General features: G+C 34.6%; 1 protein-coding gene and 1 pseudogene across 3 annotated transcripts; both read left to right on the top strand.

The window, feature by feature from the left end:
- Window positions 1-367: 367 nt before the first annotated feature.
- LOC113736880 (BAG-associated GRAM protein 1-like) lies at window positions 368-18,093 on the top strand. Of its 3 annotated transcripts, none has more exons than XM_072083521.1 (18): window positions 368-874; window positions 3,261-3,311; window positions 3,499-3,596; window positions 5,666-5,741; window positions 6,226-6,354; window positions 6,462-6,508; window positions 7,561-7,681; window positions 7,816-7,932; window positions 9,080-9,109; window positions 9,222-9,321; window positions 9,812-9,918; window positions 11,197-11,331; window positions 11,423-11,527; window positions 13,457-13,603; window positions 13,714-13,767; window positions 15,663-15,726; window positions 17,533-17,594; window positions 17,721-18,093. In XM_072083521.1, exons 1-18 carry the CDS (start codon window positions 668-670, stop codon window positions 17,838-17,840), a joined length of 1,770 nt encoding a protein of 589 aa, XP_071939622.1. In that variant the 5' UTR covers window positions 368-667; the 3' UTR covers window positions 17,841-18,093. The 3 variants fall into 3 exon arrangements, with proteins under 3 accessions (XP_071939622.1, XP_071939623.1, XP_071939624.1); XM_072083523.1 differs by having other exon boundaries at window positions 856-874; window positions 3,213-3,311; XM_072083522.1 differs by lacking the exon at window positions 7,816-7,932.
- Window positions 18,094-21,798: 3,705 nt separating this feature from the next.
- LOC113735927 (cytochrome P450 81Q32-like) lies at window positions 21,799-22,379 on the top strand (annotated as a pseudogene).
- The last annotated feature ends 763 nt before the right edge of the window (window positions 22,380-23,142 follow it).

Below are 23,142 nucleotides of genomic sequence, written 5' to 3'. Positions count from 1 at the left end.
TTGTGATAATAATCATGCTAAACAAAATGATCTAATATATAATATAGGCTTCGTTTGGCAAGTGAGTTTTTTAAATGTTTGTCTAAAATTTTACTGTAACTTACTGTATAAGTTTTTTTTAAAAATTTTTAAGTGTTTTTTTTTTAATATTTTAAAGTGTATAATTTAACAACTTTGAGAAATTTTTTGAGGATATTATAGTTAACGTTTTTTAAAAATTTGTAGCAAATAAACTTTGGCAAAAAACTTATCTACCAAACAAGGCCATAGTTGTTATAAGATAAAAATAGAACTATTTTAGGCAGTTAGCCAGCCCATTTCTGTCATTTTACCCAACAAAATTTAATACCTTTCCACGTCTAACTTTTCCACAACTCCCCCATGTCCCATTCAACCACACACACACACACACTCACGCACACTCTCTCTCTCTCTGGCTCGCTACAAATACAATATTATAGTATGACAAATTTGACAGAATTCTTCAGATTGATGGGTTTAGGAAGAATTCAACCTCCCTCTTCTAGAACCCATTTAATGAAATTCTGCGTTATATATCATAATTGATAGCCGATCATCTTGGCTTTTCATTTCCACGTTCAATAAATCTTCTTCTTCTTCGTCTTCTTCTTCTTCTTTCTTTGAATTATTGAGAAATTTGTGTAATATGGGGAATTTGGAGACGGCGGTTATGGAGTTTCTGATTCCGTCATGGTGGGAGGTGCAAGTCACGGTGGCGGCCGCGGCGTTTGTGGTGTTGGCTTATTGGTTTCTCTCTCTGGGTGGCGGCGCCGGTGTTGGAGGAGAAGGAAACGCGGATGATCGCATGATGGTTGGCGGCGATGAAATTGATGAGAAAGATAAGGGCGTTTCTGTAATTTCAGCCTCCCTCTGTCTTACATCATTTCACTAGTTTGTTATTTAGTTAGTTATTTCTTGCTACTGAAAAAATTTCTACCCTTTCATATCATTATTCTCAATTTTGCTGCCTTTTTAATTTTTATTCGGAAATGCGATTTCAATTGCTTTTTTTTTTTTTTTAATGGTGGTTGTGAATAGTTATATGCTAGCTTAATTACTGATAATTGTGCTTAATATTTTTATCTTTTACGCAAGATTGTTGAAATCAAGTCTGTTGAGAAAAAAAGTTCCAATTTTGTAGATTTTCAAAGTTTCCATTTTTTATGCATTTTATTGTTTAAAAAGAACGAAAAATTATTCTTGTTATTATCTTTTGTAAACTCCTTATGTGAGAATTATAAGCTTTTAATCAAATGAGTGTAATCTGCGTAATTTGACTGCGTTCTTTTGGTGTAAATATTTTGCATTGCTTCATAAACCTGTTTCATTGTTAGTTAGTTGCGTAGAAAAAAGTTTATTAACAGTCTTATGCAAAATTAGAAAGCTTGATTAGCTATTGACACTGATGTAACAACAATATTTTTCTTTGTACTGAAAATGATGTAGCTGCAGTAGGAAAAGGAACATAATCAACGACGGCAATTAATGATTCTTGGCTTGGTTGTCACACTTTTGAGTTTATGTTTTATTAAGAAAGTTTATTGGCCAAATCGTAGTAAAAATTGTGTTATTATTCTCTTTTTAAGGAATTTCTTAGATGGCTATATTTATTTGGATGATTTATTTGATCCAGTTACTGTAGTACTTTTTGTGATGTGATGTATGTGAGATAAAAAGGTGATTGGGAATTGTGTGTATGATGCAAGCAAAACAAAATCTGAAATAAATCTTGCAAATTTTCTTTGTCCAAACAAACCCTGTGTTTTTATTCTGTTTTTAAGAGATTTTCTTAGATGGCTAAATTTAGATTGCGTTCATTATCTTTTTCTTAATGTGCAATAATGCATCTTAAGAAAATTGTTCATAATGGATAAGATTGAACAGCAATGACCAAGTGCCCTGACTTCTGCAAATCATCATTTTCTTTTATTCCCTTATTCATGTCATTAAGCTAAATTCTGAAATACATTTAGCCTTTGAATTCCTGAGTAACCTTGGATGGCCCCTCTTACTTGTGATGCATGTATATAACGTTTAATCCTCATTCTTGCAACTATATGCATGTGGCGCTTTGGAACTTGTTAAGTTTCTTGACCCCTTCATCGCTCAACTTACCCTCCTTTCACCTATTTGAAAAAGTTGTTGAAATTGTTGTCTAGTTCCTGGATAATATTCCTGTTACATAGTATTAGTTGAAAGATGTTAACATTTAACAGATGAAGTTGAATAGATGGAAAAATTTGTTTGGTATATTCCCAAGCTGAAAGAATATACAGTCATGAACCCTGTTACCCAGGCTACAATCTGAAATAAGATTGTGGCTTGTGATGTATTGATGAAGATAAAGTTTGGTGATTCAATAATGACTTGTAATTTTAAATTTTTTCAAAGGATAAAATACCAAAAAACTCCTTGTGGTTTGCCAAATGTTCAATTTAACTTCCTCTAGTTTGAAAATCTACAATATAGCTCCCTGCAGTCTCAACTAAATTGAAAATTAAACAAAAAGCATTTCACGTATAGCAGGGGCAATATTGATATTTCACGTACAACCATTAGATACAATATAGCTCCCTGTGGTCTCAACTAAATTGAAATTGGACGGAAACATCCAATCTAATGGTTGTACGCGAAATATCAATATTGCCCCTGCTATATGTGAAATGCTTTTTATTTAATTTTCAATTTAGTTGAAACTGCAGGGAGCTATAGTGTAGTTTTCCAAATTAGAGGGAGTTAAATTAAAAATTTATAAACCACAAGGAGTTCATTTATATAGGCGCAATATTGACATTTCACGTACAACCATTAAATTGGATGTTTTCCATCCAATTTTAATTTAGTTGAAACCGCAGGGAGCTATAGTGTAGGTTTCCAAACCTGACTGAGTTAAATTGAACATTTGACAAACCACGGGGAAAATTTTTTGTATTTTACCCTTTTTCAAATTTAATTTCACCTTCGAGGAATTTGTGCTTATTTTCTTTTGACAAATAAAGTATACAATGGATTGAGTGTATGACTAAACACTATCAAACCCTTTTTAGTACGATTTCTTTGCACCGCACTACAATTTCCCAATGGATGCTGTGTTATTGTTTTTGTTTCTTTGGATAGTGGTTTCTTTTAGAGGATAAAATGGTTACATTCTATTTTGATGTGGTTGCCATTTTGTTCATAATTGGTTTCAGGAATAATATTCCAGTTGTTTGACGTGCAGTCGTGCGCTTATTTTGTAGATAAGCCAATATAAAGCAGAGTCTCAAGCTAATGCTGCATACATGATTAAGGTACCTTGAGATATCTTGAAACCTGAATGTCCATTCTGGTTACTATCAAGTTGACATATTTATGGTGCTTTGTTGGTCTTGGTAGTTATCATATTCATTGAAGAGTCAGATGAGGTCTGTTACCTTCAAGTGCATGGAATAGTCAGATTTTACACTTGATTAATAACAGATTTGTTCTCTTTTCTAGGTGGAACTCCTTGCAGCTAAGAATCTTATTGGTGCAAATTTAAATGGCACTTCAGATCCTTATGCAATAATTACCTGTGGCAGAGAAAAACGATTCAGGTGACGAGATCTTATTTGGTTTTTCTAGTATTACTAAACAGGCTTGGTCTATGAGTGTTTTTTTTTTTTTTTTAAATCTTGTTGCGAAAACTGCTAATCACTAGTTGTGTTAAAGGTGAGACTAATTTTAGTCAGCTTGGGGGACATTAAGCAATTTTACCATTGTTGTTGATGAGTAGTTCGCTGGTTATATATTACATCTAGTGTGTCATTTTTTTTATTTTGGTGATGCACATTGCATCACCAAGTACCATTGACTATGGTCCAGGTTTATTTCGAATTAGGTTAGACAAGTTTGGAAGAGCCTTTTAACCTCTCTGTGTATTTGATCCCAATATCATTCGAGATATATGTTTATTTTGCCTTTTCAGTTATCATTCAGATTTTGCCAATGAATCTTAGCCCAAGGATGAAATGAGTGTTTTGATCTACCTAGACAGGTTTAATAGTGTTTCAGGTAAACCTTTTAGAAGCTTTGTTCTGTTAAATGTTGTTTAAAATCAGTTGATTAGCAGACCAACATTTGGAAAATACATTGGAATAGATAGATGCAAATCATGAGAATTTGGGCAGGTATTTCCATTGTTGAAGTTATTGGAAAGTAAAACTAAACAACATTGGACATTGAGATTTTAAAGTGGTTATTGTGCCTTAGCAAAAATGAATAAAGAAAATAAAATTCAACACGAAAACAAATAAAAAGAAACTTATAAAATGGATTAAGAAGAATAACATGAAAGTTAGTTGTAAAAACCGAAATTTAAACTCAAATTAAGGATATGAAAAGTAATAAATTGCAAACTTATGATTTGAAAAATGAAGCTAAGCTTTTAACAATAGATAATAAATCGAACTCAGTTTGTAATGCACAATGTAATTTTTTTTAAAAAATTCCAAAATTAACCTCATTTTGAAATGTTAGAATTTTGTTAAACATTAAAAAATGACTTAATTAAGTATAAATCTGGTAAAGATGATTCATGCAGTACTAGTAAAATCATTACATGTAATCCATGATTTAAGTGGCCATAAATTTTAGTTATCTTGAAACTAGAGATGCAATACTTGATATAACAAACTTTTCCAGTGGTTAAATACTTCAAAGAAAAAAGAATCTTACAATTTCTGAGAGTCAGTAGGGATAGGTTTTTACCCTATCCTATGTAATCTGACCCTTTTGCTGCCAACACGGGATATAACCGGTATTCTATAGGCTTGAACTTTAACCCAAATTTTGAATCCTTATCTTGTCCTCTGAAGAATTGTTTCCAACCCTTACCCTGCTTTATCACAGAGGCTCAGTGCAGGGTACAGGATCAACATATTTATTTGCTTACCCTACAGTTTGTTATCTGCAGGAGAACGACTTCATTTTTTTTTTTCTTTTGGGGAAGGGGGAGGGGCCTGGGTCGGCAATGCTGAAGTTCAATAGTTCTTGATTTTTGTCTTCTGATGAGGCAGTCTATTATCTGCCTTCCCCTGAGCACAAACAAGTACAAGTATAATTGTTGTGACAAGACCACATTATGTTGCATCCTCTGTCTATATGACTCTAGTTACTTGGGCATTTGATTTTTGTTTGGATTCTGGGAAAATGTCTTAGTTGTTCAAAAACACCAAGAAACTGGCTTGTTTATCAGGATCATCAAACCCTTGCAGAAAAGATACCACAAATCTCATCAGATTCATCCAGCCGTTGTCTTTGCTGTTTTGAAGCTTGTTGCATTAATTTTTGTTGTTCCTCTTTCCTGACTGTCATGCTCCTGCAAATTTGATGAGCAGGGAAATAGTTTTAGCAGAAAGTCATAATTGCAAGGATTGTATCAGTAGTTGACTGTATTGTGAGCTTCTAAATGACTTGGATTTTCAGATTCTATAGTTAGTTCTGTTTCCAAAATTTTTTATACATATGGCTGAGTCTTGTGCCTAAGAATGGAGAACGACTAAGTTCTTCTTGTTTTTTGAAATAAAATTTGGATAGAATATGTGGTTTACCACTTGTTGGTTTGCCACATATTTGCAAATATAAATGTAAACTTAGTGAACCTTTAATTTTTGAATTACTGCAGTTCAATGGTTCCTGGATCAAGAAATCCTATGTGGGGAGAGGAGTTTAACTTTCCGGTTGATGAACTTCCTGCTGAGGTACTTGTTTTTATATCCTAACTTTCAAGGCTGTAGATGTTAAAAAATAGTCCTCATACTTAAGTTTTGGAAAAAATGTTTAGGTTATGAATCTTTTCTTTGTAATGTGTTACAAATTTCTGCCTCCAATAAATTAGTGTTTTTTGTTTCAAAACATCTTTTAGGGAGACTCCAAACAGGTTCTCTAACCACCTTTTTTCCAAACTCGTATGCCTCTTTTGGTGGAAATAGTCAGTGTTTATATTGTAGGAAGAAACTGCTCACCAGGGCCAAAACAGCAAATGGAGTTTTCAAGGTTTAAATTATGGGCTTGAACAGCAAGTTATCCATGAGAGCACTACTAATGAATTTATGTAGTAAACCTCTTAAAACTGAAATTCTCTAGTGGCATACTTTTTCTAAAGATACATCTATCTAATTGATTGAGTGTCCTGTCTCCATATGGTTCTTTTGCATTAATTCTTCTATCTAATTGTATGGGCAGATTAATGTGACAATATATGATTGGGATATAATTTGGAAAAGTGCAGTTCTTGGCTCTGTAACTATCCCTGTTGAAACTGAAGGTCAAACTGGTGCCTTGTGGTACTCACTGGATAGTACATCTGGGCAGGTAGCTGATTATCTGAATTATCTTCATATTTGGGAGTTTACTGTGTGCCTTTTTTGTCAGTTCAAGTAATTTGTACACATGAAACAAATATTCTTCTTTCTTGTCAGGTTTGTCTTCATATCAAAACAATTAGGCTTCATATCAATTCTCCCAGGTACTTTCTTCATATGCATGTGCATTCAATTATGAACGATTACAAATTCTTTGTTTTTGGTGACATTGAAGTATTTCTTTTGAGCATCATTTGGAGTATCCTATGAATGATGGAGGAAGGTGTCTTTCTGGAGGATTATGATTTGGATGCAAAATTTAATTAGAATGATTTAACTTTGAATAAGATACAACCACGTTACTTCTTGTCTTGCCAGTTGAGATGAATAGCAATACGTAAACTACAGATTACAGTAAGTTGTGGACGGTTGCAATAAGTTTCCTTGAACTAGAGCAGCTGATTTGCATGACTTGCAATAAATGATCTGAAATACAGCTGAGCTTGAACTGGCTCAACAAGTTTATTGGGAAATTGCTAGATTTTGATTAATAATGAGCTGTTGATTTAAAATATGCTAATAACAATCAATTCAACGACCTGATTTGCTTTTTAATGAATTGGGGCTGATTGAAATGAAGTTGCACAGGTTGGTAATGGCTGCAACAAGTTTATTTTAATGTAGCCCAATCAGGTATAATGTAAATGTCTATAAGGGTGGTCGATCAGTTTTAAGCAGAGCAAGTTGCAGATAATTGCTTCATGTTTTGTTTGTATCTATTAAAATCTTATGTCAGTAATGTGGGCTGTGATGATTTCAGATAACATAATTCATGGTCATCTTGGTTAAACTGTAGCTAATTTGGTTGAATAGCACTAGTTGACATGGAGTACATTGCTGATCATTGCATTATGTAATCTGTGTAATGATTTTGGCTTATTGCAATGGTTTATGAATGAGCCAATAATAAATTAATGGAAAAAGTTTGAGTTTTGGTTAAACCAAAATGGACGAATACCAACTGATTGAGATCAAATTGGTTTTATTGCGAATGAGCTTCAAGTTTAGTTGAAATCTTTCTACTATTCAGTTAGTATCTTGAATATTTATTAGTGTTGACCATCGTAACCAATTTGGATGTTGCTTTGTTGTCATCTATCTTTTTCTGATTAAACTCATCCAGAAAAATTTTGTTAATTTTAAAAAATTCTGTTAGGGAATTGAATGGCTTTGCCGGAGCAAATGCTAGGAGGAGGACGTTGGATAAACAGGGTCCAACAGTTGTTCATCAGAGACCAGGGCCACTGCAAACAATATTTGGTCTTCTTCCAGATGAGGTAAAGTCCTAATATATCATATGCTACATAAGTTATAATTGACTTAGCATCACTGCATGTTTAGCTTAGGCCTTTGTCAGAATAAATGTCTCTTTTCAAATTAAGTAGTCATTGACTCAATAATATGTTTCCAGGTTGTTGAGCACAGCTATTCATGTGCACTTGAGAGATCATTTCTGTATCATGGCAGAATGTATGTCTCCGCTTGGCACATCTGCTTCCATTCTAATGTATTCTCAAAGCAAATAAAGGTTGACTTCAGATCTGTAATTGCAAGGATTAAACAACGTTGTGTTTTCATTGGATTATTATGTTGGAATCTGTTGTTGTTTTGTAGTTTCTTTCTAAATCTTCTCCATTTTTTTTGGTCGAGTTCATTATATTTCTACTTCTGCTTATTTATTCCTGTCTTTGGTATGTCCCTGGTGCTTCCACATTTGAAGCTTTATGGTGCATCGTTATAATGTATCTGAGCATTTCTTGGAAAACCACTTGGGTAAAGTAGTTAATTAGGAAGCTCATTGTTTCAATTAGGCATTATACCACAAGATTTTCTTTTGGTTAGAGATGTGTTATTCCCTCTTTCTTTTGTCATTTTAATTACGCAATTGTCAAGCATTAAATCTTTTGTGGATTTTTTTCAGTTAGGGCTCATCATTCGTATAAGAAGATTACTTGTTTATATTGAGCATTACCGTGTTGATGCATCTTAATAAAAAGAACATAACATAAAATAATAATAATAATAATAATAATAATAAAGACTATAACATGTTCAGAAGGCATTCGTAGTCCAAATTTCGTTTTCTAGAATTTTCAGGGTCTTCTGCTCTTTACTTTCTGTTTAGAAGTTCTGAAAGTGTTTTGTGGCAGATGATTAGACTTGTAGAAGAAACTAATGGACATATTCTCAACTGCTTGAGTAATTCTTTTTACTGTAATAGAGATGTACACCCAATCCAGTTGATGAACATCCAATGCCTGATAGCAACTTTATAAAAGTAGTAAAGTGCTCTTAGGTTTTAAAAGCACCTTGACTTCGAGAATCTCCCTTGTGAACTAATGATAATTTACTTTTCTTGCGTTGTAGTAATTGTTTATATAAGATCGACAATTTTGTGCAATTGCATTGTAATATTGATTTGCCTCACTTTGTTTTTGATTGTACACCGAGATGCCCATCAGTAAAATCTCAACAGAGAAAGCTGAGACTTGACTAATGAATAAAATTCTTGTTTTCTAGTCTGGTACTTTCCTATACATGCTTTTATCTCTCATGTGAAATTCATGCTTCACTAATGTGTCAGTCTTTTCAAGAGCTGTTGCTTGTAAAATGTTCCAATCATTGCAGTCATTGAGCATTTTTCATTACCAACTTCTTTTTATGCTGGTTGGCAGGTCATTATACCTTTTGGAGATATCGATGAGGTAGGCAACCCACTCATTCTTTGTTGTCAACTCATTCTTTCCTTAGTACTGGGGATTTTGAAAGGAAAATCTATGTACAGAATGTTCTGAATTCATTTTGCTGTTGTTTCAGATAAAGAGAAGCCAGCATGCTGTCATCAATCCAGCAATTACCATTGTTCTCCGCATGGGTGCTGGTGGGCATGGAGTGCCTCCTCTGGGAAGTCCTGATGGTTGGTACTTGTTAAGTACCTTTTGCTTGATTTATTACTTATAGTATATGGTTTCGAATTTGAACTAAATTTCAGCTACTATGCTAGATTACTCCAATCATTACAGGTCTAGATGTTATAAATTGCTAGCAAGGAATGAAACTTAAAGAGTGGGTGCAGTTATGGAACTCCAATGGACTGTCAAACTTAAGATGTTATAATTTTTTGTTTTCTAAATGGGGAATCCCCAAAATATTCTGTCATATACTTCTGCTGTACCTAGGTAGCTTAGTTTATCTTGATTTTTTTCTTTTCCTTCTTTGGCCGTGAATCTTCAAATCTTTTTGCTGTTCATTGTGTTTTATTCTATTCTGTTGATGGATATTTTTGCTTAGACAGAGATTAGTGGGGAAATCTGTGGGGTCATATTTGTGATTTTGTGACTTCTGTTAATTCTATATGCTTTGATGCCTGTATAAGAGCCAAACTGCTGTACTTTCTACAATTTCAGGTAGAGTTAGGTATAAGTTTGCATCATTTTGGAACAGAAACCATGCTTTGAGAGGTTTACAGCGTTCAGCAAAGAACTATCATACAATGCTTGAATCTGAGAAGAAGGTCAGAGTGCTAGCTTTTCTTTCTTCATTTGTTTGTGAATTAATCTCTTACATCATCTACTTCAGTGGGATTCATTTTGCTTGTATGTGGATTGCTTAGACAGCCTTGCTTCATAGATCGTCAAAATAATGAAGGACTTTTCATGTAAGATGAATGTAAAATGTCGGAAAACAATCTCCTTTTCTGTTGTAAACCGTCTTACTATGTGTTTAGACCTTAAATTTTAATTTTTCTCAATACAGGGAAAATCTGGGGCTACGCTGATAATTTTAACTTTAACTACGCAAGGGTGCGTTAGCATTTTGCACTTAAGATATCCTATTAAGGAGAGCGAAACTGTTTTTGTGGTATTCTATGAAGGAAAGTAAGATCAGTCCGGAATATGGAAAGGTTGACGTTCAAGTTTGGTACAGAGGTGTGAGTTAGTTCCTAAAAGCCCCCATTTAATGGGCAGTTAAATTTAGTAATTCATAGGGAATGTTGGACTTCATCTACTGGGTGTTTGACCCAAAAATTTAAAATTCTTTCTGTGGAGAATAAAAAGGCCAACTCCCATAGAAATGCTTTCAGGGAGTTGCCTGGTCTGACATGGAGCCCACTTGCCTTCCAGATATTTGCCTCACAGCTCTCTCTTTTTTATTTTATATATATATATGCTGTCTCTGGTGTTTTTGTTTTCTGTGAGTGTAACAAATTGCTGCTTTGTCTAAATTTTATTCTTTGAAAAACCTTAATTTATCTTTGTAATCCTGAGTATTTGTCTAAGTTCTTGCTTTACTAAACTGGAAAAAAAAAAAGAAAAACTTATTTAGATATTTCCTGCCAACAAGAGAAATGAAAGTTGTCTTATGAACCCCTTGACCTGTAAAAATATTTCAAGACAATGATAGTCTAACTGAATGTGTTTGTTGGGGACAATTTGCCCTAGTTTTAATCTATAATGAAACCTCAGTACCAAATTGAAGAATGACAAGCTATCAGATACTTCTAGTTCAGTCTGCAGCTGCATTTTGTTCTCTATGATGATGCTGGGTAATTTTCTGCCTCAATGTTATCATAATTGATGCATGTAGCGCCATATCTTACTCCTGGAGTTGTATAGAGAATTTTGTTGATATTGAAATTTTTTTTTGAGCTCATTTGTTTTCAAGAAGACGTCTCTTAGCACCCTCTTTCTCAAGGGGTGTTTAATAAATAAATAAAAGACATCAAATGAAATGAAATCATAATCTTTTGGAAACATTACTGCTTCATTATCTTTTCCTTTCTGGTGTATAGGAGAAGGAACAATCAGCACTACGTGCCCATAGTAGTTCCGTAAGAGGTAGCGAGCGTCAAGATAAGGTTCCAAAGGAAAGTGTTGCAAAGTTTCAACCATTTATCAGGGAGGATGTACTTTCTAGTATCTACAGTGTATGTATCTAATTTAAGCTTTTCTTGCATTTGGAATTAAAAATTCTTGTATCATATATGATCAATAAAATTTTAACAAAGATCCTCTCAGGATACTTTCCCATGCACGGCAGAGCAATTCTTTGAATTACTACTGAATGATGGGTCAACCTTCACAAATGAGTATCGAGCAGTACGAAAAGATACCAATCTTTCGGTGGGTAACCTTCTTCATTGTTCCTTAACAAGCTTCATTGTTATACTGCTAAATCAGCATGTTTGCTGAGTGGTATTAGCTGTGCCGCCTATAGACTTCCTATTTTAAGCTTGATTAGTTTTAGCTTTTCTTAGCGAGGATGACGCTAAATATCATTATGCAATTTGACTGGATCAAACCGTAGAAATTAGCCAACTTGCTGAGAGGCCTTGGTCAAATGGCTAAGGTAAGGTTGATGGCCCACGGATTCGAGGTCTTGGGTTCAAAACCCCTCCTCCCCAACCTTTCCTCCTCCTCCCGCTTCTAAAATCCACCCCCTGCTAAAAAGAAAAGGACAATGAATAAATTTAAAAAAAAAAAAAAAACTTTAATGGATCAAACAGTCTAGTCATTTGGACTTTTGATGATGGTCTTTGACACTTTTTTTTTTCCGTGTGTCTGTGAGACTGCCAAACATTTACCTCTTCGTAGAATCCACATGCCTTTATGACATATCGTGCATATATTCAGGACCTTACAGTATAAATTCTATCTTTTTGATTTATCTGTTGGCCCATGTAAGTTTATTCTCTCTCACTTGATCTATTTTTGTTCTCTCTCACATTAACGAGCTTATACTCATTCATATTCTTTTTGAACTGTTTCACCTTTGACTTTCTCTTGAACTTTCTGTTCCTATCTACTGTTGATTTTCTCTTGTTCATTCAGTTTTTATTTGTTTTTTTTCTTTTTTTCCTTTTCTTTAAATTTTGGAAGTTGGAAATCTACATTTGTCCCATTGAAAGTTACAATTAGAATATTTGTATTTTCTTTAGCATGAGATTAACTTATTTTGTGGTACAACCAAAATCTTTACCAGAAACTTTTTATGGTTTACATTCATAGATGGAATAGTGGTTTAAATTTTGCTTTCTACACTAATATGGTAATTGCTGTAACTACTTATGTAAATATCCACATCTTTCTGATAATGTCCACAGTTCTACAGTGTTATTTTGATGTTATGAGTTGATGAGTTGATTGTGTCTGGCCGAATGGTTAGACCAGTGACCAATGACCTAGCCAGTTTTTCTAGTTTGTTGAACAAATGCTTTTGAAACATAGCTATAGCTGGATTAGATTTTAGTGGGCTTTATTTTTGTTTATTGTAAAGATGCATAGTAATGTGATTTCAAGCTGAAGTGGAAGGTAAGGCCTTGTAAATTAATTATTATTTTAGACCTGTACTGTACTGTGAGGTGTTTGTCCAGCCTAGTTGGCTTTACTATTTGCCTCCTTTTTGATAAAATCTGCATAACATCACTAACAGTTGAAGAAGAACAATGAGAAAAACTGAATAGAAGGTGATAATTCTGTGATCACAAGTATATGCACAATCTTCCATATTTACACAAGCCAAGGAAGCTTTGCCAATACTTATGGCGTCATAGATTTGCTTCATGTTAATCTGCTGGCTTAGTTGCTATATGTTGTCAGTTTGCTTTCTCAATAAGGTTAGGCTTAGTGTTCTTGTTTCTCTGGTGCTAAACGGCTGGCAACACACTCTAGTTGACTAAAGCAACTAGGAACCAGGCTAACAGCTGGCCCTGTATTGTGCCATCAGGGATTACTAAGCGTTCCTCACTAATTTGTCAGGCATCCTTGCACATAGAAATCAAAAAGGGAGAACGACAACTGACTTGATGACCAAACAACATGCAATATCACGCTTTATGCAGTTTTCTGTTGTCATGAATAACTCCAATAGATGTTTCAGTTTTGTCAATTTGTGATATATAGCTGGCAAAGCTTGGAGCTATGTTTTTAACAGATTTAGCGTATTATGTAGTCTGATGGAAGATAAAGATTTGCCATGGTGATCCATTGTAGACATTTAGAATTTGGTTTGCTGTTGTGGAAAATTTTGAAATTGGTTTCTGCTGTCTTTAGATGGGTCCATGGCATGCTGCAGATGAGTATGATGGTCAAGTCAGGGAAATTACACTCAGATCACTATGCAACAGCCCAATGTGCCCTCCAGATACAGCAATGACAGAATGGCAACATGCGGTTTTATCAGCAGATAAAAAGATGCTGGTCTGTTTTCTTATGTTACGTATTTCCGTTACTGTAGTTATGTGTCTTTTTTTCTTTCCTTTTTCCTCCTGTGGTGTTGATGTTTTTCATTTCCTTTTTGTTCTTTTTAGGTCTTTGAGACTGTACAACAGGCACATGACGTTCCTTTTGGATCTTATTTCGAGGTATGCCAGTTTTTTGGTCATCGTTTATACCGTGTTAGATTCTAATTACCTCTTTTTCCTAAATATTTAATTGTCTTGGACTGAGTTATCTACTGATAATATTGATATATTCATATTGTCTGCTAGTCATCTAGTAACCAATTGTGTGTACTGCTTGAAGTTTTGGTTTTTTCTCATCATATTTGTTAGCATTTAGTGATCTTTTTCTAAATTACCTTCAAATTTTCCTTTTAGCGCATGTGCGGGGGGTGGGGAGGGGCGAAGTGGGGTGGAGTTGGGGAATAAAGAGTCACGTGAAACTGGTTATGCCTCTTTTGAACTCCTCTTTTTTTTTTTTTTATAATTTGCTCAGAATTATTGTCCATTTGTGTAGTCCCTACCTCTGGCGATATATTGGGTTCATCAGTGTTGTGATCTTTCTTTGTTCTGTTGTTTGTAAACTTCATTTTCTTTTATCCCTACAAAGAGTTCTAATCTCATTTCATATGTTACATGAGGTTCACTGTCATATGTTTTTGTAATGTGTTTTAAGATTTGGATTAACTATTCTGTTTAATGGTATATTGCATTTAAAAGATTGAGTTGCTTGTCAGTTGGACTCGTAGTACTAAAATGTTTTTAAGTTCAGATTTTCCTGCTGCGTTGATGTTCTCTCTTATGTCCTTTTGTATGATTTAAATCCAGTTTTCGAGAGCCAAATTTGGTGATGTTTGATATTAGTTGATAACCTGTTATACTTAACTGGTACTAACAGCGACTGTGTCATGTTTGAGAATGAGTTTCTCGAAATAAAGAATGTACAGCAATCTTTGCTGACACTGATATATAAACTTTTGCTACGCTGGAAATACAAGTATAAAAATAATAAAGTATAGAATGGAGTATAGATAAAATTGAATGGGAGATACTTGGAAAACTATGTTTTGTATGACTGGGGATTTGCTTTCATAAAATTAATTTAGGAATGGTAATTACGAGATAATATATCAAATGTTTTCAGCTTCTTTTGCACTGCTAGGTTTGGGGTTTGAATCTTGGGCCGGCAGTTGGGTGTGAGGAGGGTGGTAGGGTATTTGGAAAAAAAAAAATGTAAACTAGTCTTATTCTTGGAAAACAAGTTTATTTGAAGCCAAGGTACTCTTCCTACTCTTTCATAATTTTACCTTGCTTCTTTCTGGTTTTTGTATGGCCTTCAAAGGAGAAATATGAATTACCCAATTTTGAGTTTCCTGGTGAGTGAATGATGATGATGGCATCTTAGATTCTTCTCTTGATTCCAACTCTGCATTTTGCAAGTAATGGGAAAGGCATGAATACTGAAACTTCACCTGACATGTTGTTCCCTGCATATTAAAATGGATGTACTACTTTCGTTGGGCACAAGGAAGAGTTGAAAAAATTTAGTTTAGTTCGAAGATGGGAAACATGGCTTGGAAACTCATGCAAGTGCTTTGGTATCTGACAAGGATAATGTTGTGTAGTTGAAAATCTCCATTCAAGGGAGTTCACATTATTCTGGCACTGCCATAAAGAAATATAGGAGACTGATGTTGGGAACATCATCAAACTCTTAGACATTAAGGCATCACTGAATACGATTGGTTTTTAAAATTTGTAAAAGTAGTTGAGTACAGGGTATGTCAGTTGCATTAGAAGTCTTTCTAAATCCACAGACTATATTATGATAAGATAGTAGCTTGACATGTACGAGTATTTGTTTCAAATATGCTGCAATCTGTGTAGCTGATTTCCATGCATAAAAATTCTTTATAACTTAAATGTGCTCAACACCGTTACCACGTTTTCCTACCATCTGCATCTTCATCGAGTGTTGTTCACATTGAGATGTCAATATATGAGGCATGTGTGTCTGACTACTCACTTTCCTGTTTCAGGTTCACTGTAGATGGTCTTTAGATACCAAGTCTGACTCCTCATGCAACATGGATATAAAAGTGGGTAAGTTTCATCCTGCGGTTCAAACATGCTAGCATTTTGCTTTTTCACTTTGCAGAATTGTCTTCTTTTTTTCGGCATCATGATGCACTGGCCTGGCATTGTTTAAGAACGTTCGATGAACATTCTTGTCATGGGTGTTACAGGGGGTTTATGGTTGGCCTAATCAAGGAAATCTGCACGTGTTTCAGTTTAACCCTCTCTCTCTCTCTCATATCTCTGAAAATGGTATCTTAACAGACTGAACACTGATGGATGTCATCCATTTATTGCTTCCATTTCAAAGCCCTAAATATTTCCAGAATATTTCTTACACACTTCAAAGTCATCTTTTCCAATTTTTGTTTTTCTTTTTGGAAAAAATCTTATCAGATGTATCAAGTGGGTTGAATGCAAAATATAGAAAAAACCCTATCTATGAAGACATTTATGCGCTTGGCCTCAAAAATAGCAAAGGATGAGCAGTCTCTTGGAAAATGTTTCGTGTCCAAAAGTAAACGTGATCTAATAGTCTCTTTGAAGTACTGATGCATTTGTAAGGTCCAGTAATAATAAATTTACTCATGATATAACTTACTTAATAATCAAGGAAGATGTGGTCTCTTGCTGGAGGCCAAGATTGGAATTTTGCAAGAGCAAAGAGTTATCTGCTGATGTTTGGTATGGGTGTTATTTTCTTAAAGGCCTGCTAAATGATGAGTCATTAGCTATGGTTCCATTTACCTTTTAGCATACACTTCGAGTGATTGAGGAATGACGAGTCATTCCTGACAATGCTGGTCTCTCTGAGCTACTATCATAGAGATAGTGTAACACTGACATCATGGTTTTAAGGAAATATCCAGCACACTTAGAGTCTCACCTAGGTAGTTGCTATGGGGCTTGGTTTTACTAGGCAATATTGCTCACCTCTATCGTATATATTTTCAGTGTTCAGGATGTAATTTTGCTGTTTCAACACTCTTGTAATCCTGTTTCTCAACACAGCTTTTCTTGGATCTATGGGGTTTCTTCTTGTTAATCAGTATGCAAACTCAATATAAACTACCTATACCAGTTATGGCTTCTAAAGTTTTTCCTTTAGGATCCTGAGGTTAACTGTGCTGTCATGTGTTTCCAGAGGATTCACATTATATCTTTTTTTTTTTGGTAGTACTGTATTTCCATTCTGGTTCAGAGAAAAATGTGAGAAGGCCAGCAAAATAGCAAAATAGTTCTTGAGGGATTAGTTTCTAAGGTTCAGGAAAAGCCCAGAGAGCTGAATTCAATCTTCAAGAAATAAATTGAGCAATAGATTTACTGTTCCTATAGTATTAAGAGGGCTGCAAAACTCCATATTTACCCTTCTGACATGCAATGGCAGCTTCCTAGGGAAAAAGCTTTGACAGAAGCAACTAAACTTAGGGCAGCTGCAAACAGAATATGTGCTTCTGCATGAATTTCCCTGTGCTATTATGTATTCAAGTTTACAGTCTGTTGTTGCTCGAGCTGCTTAATTAGTTTAAGCTTCCTTCGGCTGAATCGTTAGACTGAAAAGTTTTTCGAGTCAAACAAGTTAAACCTAATGGAGGAATATTTGGCAGCCAAGGATGGTGCTCATTACCTTGTCTGGCTTTACCTACTCCTAATTGAGTTGTTAATGTTCTTTTACCTTTCCATCTATTTTGCCTTTAATCATTGATGTACATACTCTCTTGGACTAGGCAGAACATAATTAGCTAAGCAGTCACAGCCTAGTTTTTTCAAGCCTTCTAAGTAAATATGTGTAGAATGTCAACTCAATATTTTTCTTCCCAACTTCTACTGTAGGGGCACATTTTAAGAAATGGTGTGTGATGCAGTCTAAAATCAAGGCAGGTGCTATCAATGAGGTATGGACCCATCGTGCATTTTAAATTTTTCCTCTTTTTTGTACTTATTTTCAGTTAATGTCAAGTTTTTACTGCCAATATATTTCACATAGTAGTGCAATAGATGCTCATTGTCACAATATGCAGTATAAGAAAGAGGTTGACATTATGCTGGACGTCGCTCGTTCATGTATCAAATCAAGAACTTCAAATGCTACAACCGAAAATGTTGCCTCTGCTCCGTCGGTCGCGCCAGAAATCAGATAGTAATGCGCCCTTGTTAAAGTTATTGTGGGTCAATATGGGTTTTAAGCCTCTTGTAGTCCATTCTTCAATTGGCATTCTGTTGTGAACAACTGCAGTCTTCTGTAACATGTCATTTGGCTGCCAATCTTTATGTTTTGTCCCACCCTATCTCCTTTGTAGAGAACCAGTGGTGTGTTTTGTAATCCTTGTGTTAATGGAAATTTTTGTTTAATTAAAAGAATGGAAATTCTTTTCCGTCTTTGTTGAAAGAGAATCTTGTTTTAACCAAGTTACTCTTACCTCTTTTGGCACGTCTATTAAGCATTTTGATATCTACTGGTTCTGGTTGTTTTTCTAGTAGCTGGTGAGAGCGCCAATGTCAATTGGTTTTGTTATACGAAATAAAAGCACTATTTAGGAGCATAATTTTCAGCACTTGTAACAGAAAATTGACAAGAACGCTCCACATGACCGGAAACTATTGAGCGCCAATTAGTCGACAAATTCGGAATTCACTGCATCCACGGCCTCGTGAAGTGTTAAGACGCTTGCACGGGAATATCACGCTTCATGCTAAGTCTAGCTGCATAAGGTTGATGTGGAAAATCTGGTGCAGTAGGCAATGTCACCTTGCACATTATTATAACGGGAGAATTGTAGTTTTGGTCCTTAATGTTTGGTCTATGTGCTAAAGTAGTTCTTAATATTTCGATCAAAATAAAAGTGGTTTTCAAAGCTTTTTTTTTTTTTAATTTTAGGTAGATTTAGGACAATTAATAGAAAATTATAATATATCATGGTCAAAATAAAATTGAAATTAGTCAGAAGTTTGCATTTTTAAGTCCCTAATCTTTGAAATTTTGAATCTTTGATCAATATGGTCATTTATGTGTAAAATAGTTATATTTAAAATTTTCAAATGAAATAAAATGCTAACTAAATTAAATCCATGACAATTGCGTTCTCAAACTCATATAAAAATCTCTAAAAGCACTTCACATGGGCACAACACTATCCTTTAGGGGCAATTTCCACTCAAGTAAAGATTTTTAAGTCATTACCTTTGTTAATACTATTATACCTAAATTATTCTTAATTCTTTATCGGCATGCTCAAATCTTTAGAGTCTTTTTTTTCCTCATTTATCTCAGGTATGGGTACTTTTCGACATAAGATTGATTCAGAGGCCTTTAAAAATTAATTTGTAATTTAGTATTTAAAAACAAGTAGAAGAAACTTTAGACAAGTTTTTTATGTTGAATTATATCAAATAAATGCAACATAAAATCATAGATATCAAGATGAGACAAAATATTTTATTGATGAAGAAAATGTACATCAACTAAAATACTTACTTGGTTGATAGACTTTGTACAATGGTTGGAATGTTGAATTGATGAACTTTGTACAACGGTTGAAGATTTTGAATATACTAATTGATGGTTCAAATATGAAACAAAAAGAAGGAACAAGAAAATAATTTCTTTTTAAATATCCAAAAGTGGTTTGGATTATTGTCTGGAATTTGTTCTTGCGATTGCCGTCTTCAAAGTGGATGCTTGAGTTTGGAGGCAGATGTGAGTTTTTCTTTCTCTACAGGACTTGTTCATCTCTGCTGCAGATTCTTCCTTTTATAGTTGCTAGAACTCGTATTCCTTTGTTAAATTATTGCTAATGCAGTGTTTTCTTGATGGGCATCAAAACTGCAAATTGTTCTTTGACTCATCTTAATAGGTATCCGATGTTTTTAGTTGTCAGTTGAGTCAACCTGAATTTTTGATAGAACTTAGCAGTTGGCATGATATCCAACGAAAGTGCTTTAAAGTTATTGGTGCAGTGGCTTGATACTACATGTCATCTTTGTCATCTCATTTTGCACGTTTGATTGTGACCTATTTCCATTTATTTTGGTTGATAAAGTGACTGACCATCTAATAATCTAATTGATTATTCATCATTTTAATCTTTTTTCTTCTAATATTATAAAGTATTAATTGATTGCTTTTGTTTGGTTTTTAAAGATGGAATCATTAATCCTAATTATAAATTCTATCCATGTACATGAAAGATGTGATTCCATGGTTAATAGTGGTTTACAAAAAATCTTTGAGGGGAGGGCGGAGTGAAATAGCAATGAAACTAATATACGAATGCACATACATATTTTTTGTCTAGTAATTAAGGCTAAATCCTTAGGAATTAGAAGTTTCGAATTTAAATCCTTCCTTCACTCTCTCTATATTTTAAATCTCACTACTCATCAGCTGGAAAAAAAAATTTTGCACAAACATATTCTTAACTAGAAAAATATTACTATTATAGGCATGATTAATTTCAGGCACCATTATTCTTAAAAGTAATGAATCCCACTTCATCTTTATGACAAATTTGGTAAACCAATCGAGGGATTTGAGTGATTCTTAAGGTTCCTTATTGCACTTAAACTTGATATGTCATATCAAATTCATCTAATTAATGCAAACAAGTGTTTGCACTTACACACAAGCAATTTTAAGTGATTTTTAAGTTTCTTTATTTGCACTTATATTTAATATTTCATATCTATTTTTCATACTTACTACAGATAACTGTTTGATAGTAGAATTAAGATTTACAATAATTTGGTGGGGGAGACCGGCTGGGGGGAGGGGGAGGGTTGGATTGGATGGTGAGGTGAGAGGGATTGTAAATAAGAAAAAAATGGTTAATTCCAATGCATTTTTCTTGTGTAGCCCCCTTCAATGTCTAATTGCATCATTTTATCCTCCTATGTTATTACAATTTTTTCAATTAGATATAATTGGGTTGGACAACTCAATTTCGGACTGAATTGACATGTTCAATGCACATGAGTTCATGAATTGATCAAATTACCTTCCCATGTTGTATAAAATTTTCTTTTGTTCCTATGCAGGGCCAAATGCCCTTTACACGCTATATAAAATTTCACAAAATAGTTTTGAATAAACTTTTGAACTAATAAAATAAGTCAAGATGAACTGTGAATAATTATTAGACATATTGTACAAACTTTTAACCTTACAAAATATAAATTATTTTTTAATACATTTGCTTTGTTACAAAGATAACGAAAACATTAGTCATAAGCTAATAAATAGTAAGATAAATTTCAATTATGATTAATCAAAAGCTACATAAAATTAAAATTTTCAGTGATATAGAGAATAACTAGATTGTTTTAGAAAATGTTTTATCAAGAGTAAGTAATTACAAATTTGGTAATTATGAACTTGGGAGTAGTTTCTTTTTTTTTTTGATAAGAAAACAAACAGAAAAATTTTAGGAAGAATTGTAATTTTGGTCCCCAATCTATAGTGTATGTGCGAAATTATCCCCAATCTATTTCGAAAATCAATTTTGGTCCCCAATCTATTCAATTTTGCGCTAAAGTGGACAATTGACAGAATCTCTTCAATTTCAATCAGAACTAAGTCACGTGAGATCACGTGCCGGCACCTAAAACCCCTTTTTCAATTTTTTAATTTCTAAAACATGTTTTTTAATATTTTCAGCTTTCTCTTGCCTTTTGTCTTATTAAACAAAGACATGAAATGGGTAATCTCACAATCCAAATTACTCCTCTTGTTGGCCGCCGCCTTCAAATCACCAGAACCCACAGCACGAGTAAGAAGCTAAGCTTGGCCTCCAAGTCCAAGTCTTGTTCTTGCCTCCATTAGTAATGGAGATAATCTGCAATCAACGCCAGAGACGGACCCAGTTCAACTCTTCTACACAAACAACAGGAGCAGCAGCAGCAGCAGCACTATTACTACATAAGCAAGCAAGCAAGCAGCCGAGAGAGAAGAGCGGATGATAATAATTGAAAATCAAAGGGATTATACGGACCAAATCATCAAAGGGATTATACTGGTAAGTATATTCTTTCCCTATTAGCCATTCTTCACCGTTGAACTGGAATGAGCATTCAATTGAACCACTAGTATATTATTGGTAGATCATGCTTACAGTTGGAACAAACACTTCATCGGTGACTATAGAATGGGCCTTGTCTCTTTTGCTCAACCATCCTGAGGTGCTAGAGAAAGCTCGAGCTGAATTGGATGCTCAAGTAGGGACTGATCGATTGGTCGACGAACATGATCTATCCAATCTTCCTTATCTTCATAACATTATTTCAGAAACACTTCGGTTGTACCAGCAGCACCAATGCTAGTGCCACGTGAGTCGTCCGATGACTGTAAAATTTGGGGATACAATATTCTGCAAGGCACGATTTTGCTAGTTAATACGTGGGTAGTTCACAGGGATCCAAACGTTTGGGATGATCCAACAAGCTTCAAGCCAGAGAGATTCAAAGGCTTGCAGGTTCAGCCATCAAAACTGATTCCATTTGGGATGGGAAGGAGATCTTTCCCTGGTTCTGGCCTAGCACAGCGGGTGGTGGGTTTGGCCTTGGGATCTCTAATTCAGAGTTTTGATTGGAAAAGAATTGGCGAGGAGGAGATTGATCTAGCTGAAGGGACAGGAGTGTCCGTGCCAAAAGCCAAGCCACTAGAAAAAACGTGTTTTAGAAATTAAAAATTTGAAAAAGGGGTTTTAGGTGCCGGCACGTAATCTCACGTGACTTAGTTCCGATTGAAATTGAAGAGATTCCATCAATTGTCCATTTTAGCACACAGTTGAATAGATTGGGGACCAAAATTGACTTTCGAAATAGATTTGGGATAATTCCGTGCATACACTAGAGATTGGGAACCAAAATTACAATTCTCCCAAAATTTTATTATTGAGGTTGCTGGAAATCGTCCAGCACGATTTGTTTGACAAAGACTGGAGGAGCATTCCAAAGAGATTCAGAAAAGCTAGCATTCTTAGCTTGATTGGCTAAGGTATGCGCAACCTTATTTGCCTCCCTCGGTATCTATTTGACATCAATATAATGTTGATCTAGTAAGGCTAAACGCATATCCTCAATAATTAGGCCTAAGTCAGACAGGATGTCTTCCTTATCAAGGATAAGCTAATAATTGAAGCTGCATCTCCATCCAAAATAAAGCTTGGAATCATTAGATTTCTTGCCAAATAGACCGCTTCCCTAGCAGCATGGCCTTTCGCTATTTCTACACTCACCGAACCAACGAATTTCTTTGCAAGGCCAGCAATAAAAGAGCCTTCATGGTCACGGACCACTACTCCAACGCCAAAGATTTTTTGAGCTGTGGATATGGCAGCATCAAAATTAATTTTAAAATGGGGAGAAGGCGGGGCTAACCATCTCAGTTGAGCAGTTTGGGGTGGAAACATAATAGGTTGGGTATTGGCCTCATGAAGTTCTCTAAGG

Source organism: Coffea arabica, chromosome 3e (genome assembly GCF_036785885.1).
Source record: "Coffea arabica cultivar ET-39 chromosome 3e, Coffea Arabica ET-39 HiFi, whole genome shotgun sequence".
NCBI classification, from domain to species: Eukaryota; Viridiplantae; Streptophyta; class Magnoliopsida; order Gentianales; family Rubiaceae; genus Coffea; species Coffea arabica.
The sequence above is the reverse complement of the archived record's forward strand: the minus strand, read 5'-3'. Positions and strand labels throughout refer to the sequence as shown.

Coding starts and splice junctions, on each gene's coding strand:
- LOC113736880 (XM_072083521.1), top strand. CDS start 668: ATGGGGAATTTGGAGACGGCGGTTATGGAGTTTCTGATTCCGTCATGG. Junction 6,509..7,560: donor CTTCATATCAATTCTCCCAG/GTACTTTCTTCA, acceptor AAATTCTGTTAG/GGAATTGAATGGCTTTGCCG. Junction 13,768..15,662: donor CTTTTGGATCTTATTTCGAG/GTATGCCAGTTT, acceptor TTCCTGTTTCAG/GTTCACTGTAGATGGTCTTT.